Genomic DNA, 8534 nt, shown 5'->3' on the forward strand with positions numbered 1-8534 from the left:
GCTATTTAAGAACGTTCGAGAATATTTAAGAACACGAAAAAAATACTCAAAATACACTGAGTGGAGAAAGCAGACTATAAAACATTATAAACTGATTTCCTAAAAAAAAGAAAGTACATACAGTTTTTAGTACGTCTTCTAAAATAACAGGAATGTAAAGTGTTCTGTGTAGGTTTGTGCACAGATTGGACTGTCTAACGATCCCTCACAGATCTTTAGAGATAAACGTTCAAGTTGCCAATTATAAAAAGCAGAAGAGACAAACCTCTGAAAGTTGACTTTTAAAAATTTAACTATAATATTTAACTTTAACCCCTCAGTTAAAACTGCCCCCAAAACTTCCCCTAATACTGTATGAGTTAGAAGTGCCCTGTTCACTTAACACACAATAAGTGAGCAAATTGAGCCTCCTGCGAGCTCGGTTCCTCTGGTCCCAAGGGGCCCTTTGACTTCCCTCTGTGTGGGAGGCTGGGAGGCCGAGGGGCCGGGAAAGGGATGAAGGTCCAAGCAGAGGCCAGGACAGAACGAGACACGTCATCAAAGGCTTCGGTGACCAGAATCGAACAGGCCTCTTTTACGGGGACAGAGATTCCTCCCAGAACCTGTCAGCACGTTCTCGCTGGGCCACACGTGGACAGTGAGACGTGAAATGCACGTGTGAAACAGCCACGGGCACTGCCACACGTGGATCAGAACACCGGGCGATCCACTCACAACCACCATCGTCTTCGACGCTTACCTCGCAAGCTCTTCTGATGATCTTGTCGTCCACATCGGTGACTCCCATCACCATGACGACGTTGCACCCGAAAACCCTCGTGAGGATCCTTCGAATGATATCAAATCTCACGTATGAGCTGCAAGGAAATGAATATTAGGACGTCTTTAATGCAGAAAATCACCACTGTGGTCTTTAAAAAGGAACACCTTACATGTCAGCGGCTGCCACAGAGCAGCTGGGTGTGTGACAGAAGGGACAGCTCACGTGCAGCTAGGAGAGGGGCCCACGCCAAAAAGGTATCACCTCCATGGCAGGCGTGGCATGAGCATGTTTACTTTTTAAAAAAATTTTTAATGTTTTATTTATTTTTGAGAGAGAAAGAGAGACAACGTGAGCAGGGGAGGGTTAGAGAGGGAGGGAGACACAGAATCCAAAGACAGGCTCCAGGCTCTGAGCTGTCAGCACAGAGCCCGAGACGGGGCTCGAGCCCACGAACCATGAGATCATGACCTGAGCTGAAGTCGGACGCTCAACCGACAGAGCCCCCCAGGCGCCCTGGTATTAACATCTTTAACGTTGGAGCTGGTAAGTGCGCTTACATTCATCTAATTGTAAAAAAATTCACTGCCACTATAATCTCACTAGGTGGTTAAAATGCGGAGAGCTGTCGCCATTCTTGTTCATGTTCGAGAATAATGCAGTGTTTTCACTATGGCAAAGCAGCAGGGACAACAAATCCAGGCAAGTACAGTGAAGGCTGTACAACGTTACGCCTCAGAAATGTGGACGCACCACCATACAATATCACACACCAGCTTATCCACGGGCTACCCTGGGGCAACTCAAACTTACATAACTGAAAGGGTTCGAGAACCATTTAACACGTCAGGAATCTGGAGGCGCCTGGGGGGCTCAGTCAGTTAAGTGTCCAACTCTTGGTTTGGGCTCAGCTCATGAGGTCACATTTTGGGCGTTCGAGCCCCAAGTCAGGCTTTGTGCTAACAGCACGGAGCCTGCTTGGGATTCCCTCTCTCCCCCCGTCTGCCCCTCCCCAGCGTGCTCTCTCTCTCTCAAAAAATACATGAACATTAAAAAAACTTGTAAATGTTAAGAATCTGGCATCACTCTGGAAAACAATACGGAGTTTCCTCAAAAAATTAAAGTAGAGCTACCCTACGACGCAGCAATTGCGCTACGAGGTATTTACGCAAAGGGCACAGGAGCGCCGTTTCGAAGGGGCACGTGCACCCAGTGTTTACAGCAGCGCTGTCGACAACAGCTAAGGTTCGGAGGGAGCCCAAATGTCCCTCGGCGGATGAGTGGGTGAAGAAGATGTGACTTGTATATACAATGGATAATTACTCGGCCATCGAAACGAATGAAATCTTGTCATATGCAACAACGTGGACGGAACTAGAGGGTACCATGCTGAGCGAAATTAGCCAAGAAAGACAAACATCCTATGACTTCACTTATATGTTTAATTTAAGATATAAAACAGATGAACATAAGGGAAGGGAAAGAAAGATAAGATAAAAATAGGGAGGGGGACAAAACATGAGTCTCTTAGGGGCGCCTGGGGGGCTCAGTCCGTTAAGCATCCGACTTCGGCTCAGGTCGTGATCTCATGGTTCGGGGGTTCGAGCCCCACATTAGGCTCTGTGCTAACAGCCAGCTCAGAGCCTGGAAACCGTTTCGGATTCTGTGTCTCCCTCTCTCTCGGATCCTCCCCTGCTCACGCTGTCTCTCTCTCAGAAATAAATAAAACACTAAAAATTTTAAAAAACAAAAACAAAAAAACATGAATCTCTTAAATACAGGGGCGCCTGGGAGGCTCAGTCATTTGAGCATCCGACTTTGGCTCAGGTCATGATCTCACTGTGCGTTCCAAGCCCAGCATCAGGTCCTGTGCTGACAGCTCAGAGCCTGGAGCCTGCTCCGGATTCTGTGTCTTCCTCTCTGTGCACCCCTGCCTCGCTCACTCTCTATCAATCTCTCATAAATAAATAAACATTAAAAAAGAGAGAGAGAGAGACCCTTAAATACAGAGAACAAACTGAGGCTTGCTGGAGGGGCTGCGGGTGGGGGATGGGCTAGCTGGGCGAGGGGCAGGAAGGAGACACTCGTGGGGATGAGCCCTGGGTGTCCAACGTAGGGATGAGTCTGGATCTACTCCTGAAATCACTGCACTATGTGCTAACTAGCTCAGCTGTGAATTAAAAAAATAATCTGGCTTCCCATAAAGGCAATCTTAAAGCTGCAGGCCAGCGAACCTTCCGCTCATCTGTCATGCGCACGGCCTGAGTTCCGAACATCCTTTTCCCTCGAAAACGAGCCCTGTGATCGTACCCCTGCGGCTTGCCACGCTCCCCCCCACCCCGAACACAGCTCCAGTGACAAAGCGATGTCGGAAACTCCTTATTTAATCATCTAAAGGCTTGAGCTGCTTATTCAGAAACTGGGCAGAATCCCACCACCCCACGGGGTTGCCGGACGTGATCCCGGGGCCCGTGCAGCACGGGTTCCTACGGGCATCGCCATGCCCTTCCTTCGGCTTGAGCTGGGAAAAGTTCACAGAAAAAGAAAGAGACTCCGAAAACAAAGTAAGAAGAGTCACGGCATATGCTTGGGCCCGAGGAGTTTCAGGGCTTCAGGACACTGAGGCTGCAGGTGCGTGGCTCCCCCAGCGGCCACTCCATGCCCACGATGTCAGCCCCTGCCCGGCAGGTCCCCCTCTGCAGCTGGGTGCTACCAGCACCGCCGTCCGGGGCCGTTAGGGGGTTAGCAGCTGTCTGTAGAGCACTGAGAACAATGCCGGACACACAGCAACACCAGACGCTGCGTCTGTCAAGTACATGTCTTTTTTTTTTTTTTTGGCTAGCTCTATGCCCAAGTTGGGGCTTGAACTCATGACCCTGAGATCAAGAGTCACACGCACTACTGCCTGAGCCAGCCAGGCACCCGGAGTACATGTCTCTTTCAACAGCAGCCAGTGTGGCACCCCGGGGAGGAAAGTGGAGAGACATGATCCTGGGCAGTAAGTCGGGACAGGCCTTCAGAACTGCAGAGACGACCCCAGGACTTTGAACTTTACCTTGGGGCAGTGGGGCCGTGCCTGGCCATCCCGGCCCCTAGGACCTCACAACTTCTTCACAATCTTGTGGTTGTGAGGTTTTCCACCACCCACGGGCAGCCTGAAGGCTCCACCCCAGCCCAGCCTTCCCTAGCGTTACCCTCGAGGGGGTGGGGACCAGACTGAGGAAGGAGGCGCTGGGGAGGCTTCCAGGCTGTTGTTACCTGTGTCTCCTTCTAAGAGCCGTGAACACTCATCCGCTCTATGCTTAACGTTTGTACTCTTTTCTGTATTTGGAGGGGCAAATACACATTGTAACTGAGAGGCTTGGGTCTCCTAGTGGGAAATTAGGAAAGAGGCTCTCCCCCACTGCCCCTTTCTTTCAGAAATGCCTCAGTCCTTATAAAACGGGTGTGAGGAACACCTAGGGGCTCAGTTGGTTGAGCATCTAACTCTTCACTTCAGCTCAGGTCATGATGCCAGGGTCGTGGGATTGAGCCCCGCGTCAGGCCCTGTGCAGAGCGTGGAGCCTGCTTTAGAGTCTGTCTCTCCCTCTGCCCACCCCCAGGCACGCACGTGCGCTCTAAAATTTAAAAAAAAAATTTTTAATTTTTAAGAAATGTTTTACGTAGATGGTTTCAATGGCTAAGGAAGCCCCTTGTGAGTCCCACACTCAGAAAAGTCTCAGGGACCCAAGAGCCACCTTTTTAAGTTTCAGATACATATATATTATTTTTTAATGTTTACTTATTTTTGAGAGCATGTGAGCAGGGGAGGAGCAGACAGAGAAGGGGACAGAAGAACTGAAATGAGCTTCGTGCTGACAGCAGTGAGCCTGAGGTAGGGCTCGAACTCAAACTGCAAGATCATGACCTGAGCCAAAGTCAGACACTCAATTGATTGAGCCACCCAGGCGCTCCGAGTTTCAGCTACTTATGAATCAGTGTAAACCCCAGCACAATACACTAACATGATTTCATGCATTGAGAGGGGAGACGTTTCCTGGCCAAGTGGGAAACTGTGCAGATGGCTTCTTGGAAGACCTTCATTCTAAGCAGCTTTACAGTGAAACATTTCCTTTCTTCAGTTTGCTGTCACTTACGTTCACTAACCAGAACTTGTATTGATCCCTGGGACCTCGTTCCTTTGCTAACATCCATCAGAGCTAAGAGCCACCTTTCTGAAATGACGTCATCAAGGAAGGTTGTCTCCCGAAGGGGGATGGGCTGGACGTGCCACCTGACTTCAGGTCGCAAGCCCCACCTGATCTCACAAGTTTTTACCCACCTGGCTCTATAAAGAGTTCTGTCTTTGCAATCCTGTTAGCGAGCTGCCTGTGACCCCATCCCGTTCTGATTTAATGTCACTCAACAGTCGGCTCAGTCGGCTGGGTGTCCGACTTCGGCTCAGGTCATGATCTCACGGTTTGTGGGTTCAAGCCCGCGTCGGGCTCTGTGCTGACAGCTCAGAGCCTGGAGCCTGTTTTGGATTCTGTGTCTGCCCCTCTCTCTGCTCCTTCCTCACTCATGCTCTGTCTCTGTCTCAAAAGTAAATAAAACATTTAAAAATTAAAAAAAAAAACAAAAAACTTGTTTGCTTTCTCTTCTGCCTTTGTGGAGAGGTTTTTCCAGGTTGGGAGGCGTTCTTGTTTTTTAACACTTCCCCAACATATTTTATACTTCAATAAAGAGGTCAAAATATGCTTTTTATAAGTAGTGGAAAGTTAGCCCACAGTGAAGGGAAAAAAGGGTTCCCACACCACTGATTTTAACACCAAAAAAAAAAAAAAAATGCTCCTAACTTCCCTGGGCGATACCCATGATTCTGTACAAAGTGTAATGAGTAAAGGTAGTGTTTCACTTTTGGTCTAGATCTGAAACAAAACAAGTGTAAGACATGAACGAGAGAACATACAAAATATTAGGAAAAGTGCAATTTTGACAAAGGTGGGCCGAAGTGCAGCTGATGGCTAGCAGGTTGAGAAAGCAACTATGTGGTTGGAGACCAGACACCAGGCTCCAGGCTCCCTGGATGTGTGACTTCGGGGAAGTTCCTCACGCTCACGGTGAAGCCCCCACGTCACACTTCAGGCATTCTAGAAGCAGAACTGTATGGGCGTTATTTCAAAAAATTGTGCAGATTGGAAAAGATGAATACTATTATAGTGCCCACCGCAAAGATACAGAAAGCAGGACTCAAGGTAACAAAGTGGCTTGTCCAAAGTTGGAATGAAATTAAACAGCGGGGGCCAGAAATAACTCCTCACCAGCTGACTCCTAACCCCTGGAATAGCCTCATCTCATTAAACATCTAATTCCAAAACAGGCCATTGATCACTTCTCCTCACTGCTTCCCTTGGTTTCCTCACCTGTGAAATGGGTATAAGTGCTCAGAGCCACTAATAGAACCAAATGAGGCTGTTAACAGGTGTGCCTCCTACAGCACCCGGAATAAATTCAGGATTCTTAAGTTGCCCCTTGAGAAATGGAAAAAAAAAACTGCAAAGAGCTCTTTCTTTCCAAAATACACGGTCCTCTGAAGTGTGAAAAATCAAACTGGAGACACTCACCAAGCATGGCCAAGGTGTGCGTGATCGTAGACGGTTGGTCCGCAGCTATACCTAGGAACACAGTTACAATCCATCGCGTGAATCATGTGTGCAAGAAAGGACGCCACCCTCTCAGGGTTTGCACAGAACCACGTCTGGGGGATTCCCAGCCCACGCTGTCAAGTACCCGTGACTACACACAGTGTCTCCAAGTGTGCTGCCACGCGTTTGTCGCTTCCTAACTGCTTTCCACCTGAGAGCCTTCCGGCGCACAGCCCGCCCCCAAAACGCTGGGTCCACAGTCCTTCCCGCCCCGGTCCCCAGCACCGCAGTCCCCCAAGTCCCGGGCGGCTACCAGGAGACGGCGTCCGCGCTGCCCACGATCAAGGGGTCCTTCCTCCGGGTGAGACTGTTGTACACCTTGACGCCCGTGTCGTGGCCCTCCGGCTGCAGCCAGCCCTGGCCGCGCGCCCCCGACGCCGCCCGCCCGGGCCCGGGCCCCAGGCCCAGCGCGGCCCGCAGGAGCCGGGGGCCCACGGCCGCCCCGCACGCCCGCAGCATGGCCTGGCCGCGCGCGGCTCAGAGCGCCGCGACCCGCGGCCTCGGGGAGGCTCGCCACGCCCACTCCGGGAGGGGCTCGCGCCGGGCCCGCCCCCCGGAAGAGAGCCTCCGGATCCCGCCCACCCCGGAAAAGGCTCTCCGTGACCCGTCCAACCCAGAGCCGCGGACGCCCAGGCCCCGCCCAACCCGGAAGTGTTTCTGGCCACACCACGCCCATCCCGGAAGGGGAAGCGGCCGTGCCCGCCCATTCTGGAAGAGGACCTGCCTCGGCCTGTCAACCCCCAAAGAAGGGGTCGGGACGCGGCGGTAGCGCCTCCCACGGGCCCGTGTGGCGCCGGCTGCGGCGCCGGGGGCGGGGAAGAGTGCGCGCGGCCGGGGCGCGGCGCCGGAGGAGGGAGGGGAGGCTCTCCTTCGCGTCCGGAGGTGGGGTCCCTTCTCCTTGGAGCCCGTCGTGCGGGGGGGCGGGTGCCCACCTCCTGCCCCTGCGCCTGAGGCCGCTGCCGGCCGGAGTTCACCGCGCGGGCGCCCGCCTCGGCTCCTTGCGGGTTCAGGAGCACATCTCGCCCCCACGCACGCACTACCCAAGTCTGCACCCCAACACAGCACATCTGCACCCCAACACAGCACGTTTGTGCCCCAGGGCACACACAGCACATCAGCCCCCCAACGCAGAACGTCTGCACCCCGACACAGCATACTCATACCCCAACACGCACACAGCACGTCCCCACTTTACAGCACAAGGCACACTTGCACCCCAAGACAGCACTCTGTCTCCGGATGCAAGACCGAAGCTTGGAAACCACCCCATTGATCAAGTGCGAGTAGTGGAAGTGTCTACTTGGGATTCATTAGGGTTAAACATTGTGTATCATTTCCTCTCGGGAACAAAAACAACCTGAATTGCGGTTTCAGTGGGACTTTTTAAAGGCGGATTGACTTGAAGTTACTTTCATGTTATCTTGACAAAAATGCACCTACTGATATCTTGCAAAACAATGTCTCAAAAAAGAAAGAAAGAAAAGAAATCCCCTTTGTTTTTACATTCCTCAAAACCGCACAGAGGTCTCTCGGTTGTTTTTTGTTTGGTTGGTTGGTTGGTTTTTGTTTCTTTATTTTGGTCATTCAGTTGAAAGGTTAATGCTTAAACAGAGACAAAATGGTGCGTTCCTTTTTTTTTTTTTCTTTCAAGATCCCTGGAGTCCAATTCTGCAATTCTGCTTCAGGCTAAATTGTAGTCTAATGTAAACTCTGTTCCAGCGCATGATGCTGAAGTGTTAGACCCCGTGGTGGAGAATTAGGAGACCTAACCCTCAGTGCTGAGCACAGGCTCCCGGACTACTCAAAGTTGCACTGGCGCAGTGTCCCTCCCTTACTGTCTGCATCCCTATCGAGGTTATTTTGTAACTGTCTCTTATTTCCAGTACAATGTGTATACTTTTCTCTCGAGTACTTGAGATCGTAAGTTCTTTTGAACTCACTCACCGTAAGCAGACTAAATTCAGAAAAGGGCTGCTGAATTACCTGTGATGAAATCCACCTGTTGTGCATGTGGGAGGAAATTTGGGCAGTAAAATATCTGGTAGAGAAAGCTCTGCTCCAGATATTAGATGTGCCGGTAAAATAAGAAA

General features: G+C 51.1%; 1 protein-coding gene across 3 annotated transcripts in view; it reads right to left on the reverse strand.

The window, feature by feature from the left end:
* CARS2 (cysteinyl-tRNA synthetase 2, mitochondrial) overlaps positions 1 to 6958 on the reverse strand; it is a 33765-nt gene extending 26807 nt beyond the window's left edge. For all 3 annotated transcript variants that reach the window (XR_005527470.1, XM_039226673.1, XM_039226671.1), the window contains exons 1-3: positions 6698 to 6958; positions 6364 to 6414; positions 740 to 857 (exon numbers count right to left, since the gene is read on the reverse strand). Coding sequence is in view for 2 of the 3 variants with exons in the window: in XM_039226673.1 (XP_039082604.1) it covers positions 740 to 857; positions 6364 to 6414; positions 6698 to 6903 (375 nt within the window). In the remaining variant the exon portion in view is untranslated. The remainder of the gene's footprint in view (positions 1 to 739; positions 858 to 6363; positions 6415 to 6697) is intronic.
* Between the last annotated feature and the right edge of the window lie 1576 nt (positions 6959 to 8534).

This window comes from Hyaena hyaena, unplaced genomic scaffold (assembly GCF_003009895.1).
Source record: "Hyaena hyaena isolate Hyena2069 unplaced genomic scaffold, ASM300989v1 scaffold_22, whole genome shotgun sequence".
Classification (NCBI taxonomy): domain Eukaryota; kingdom Metazoa; phylum Chordata; class Mammalia; order Carnivora; family Hyaenidae; genus Hyaena; species Hyaena hyaena.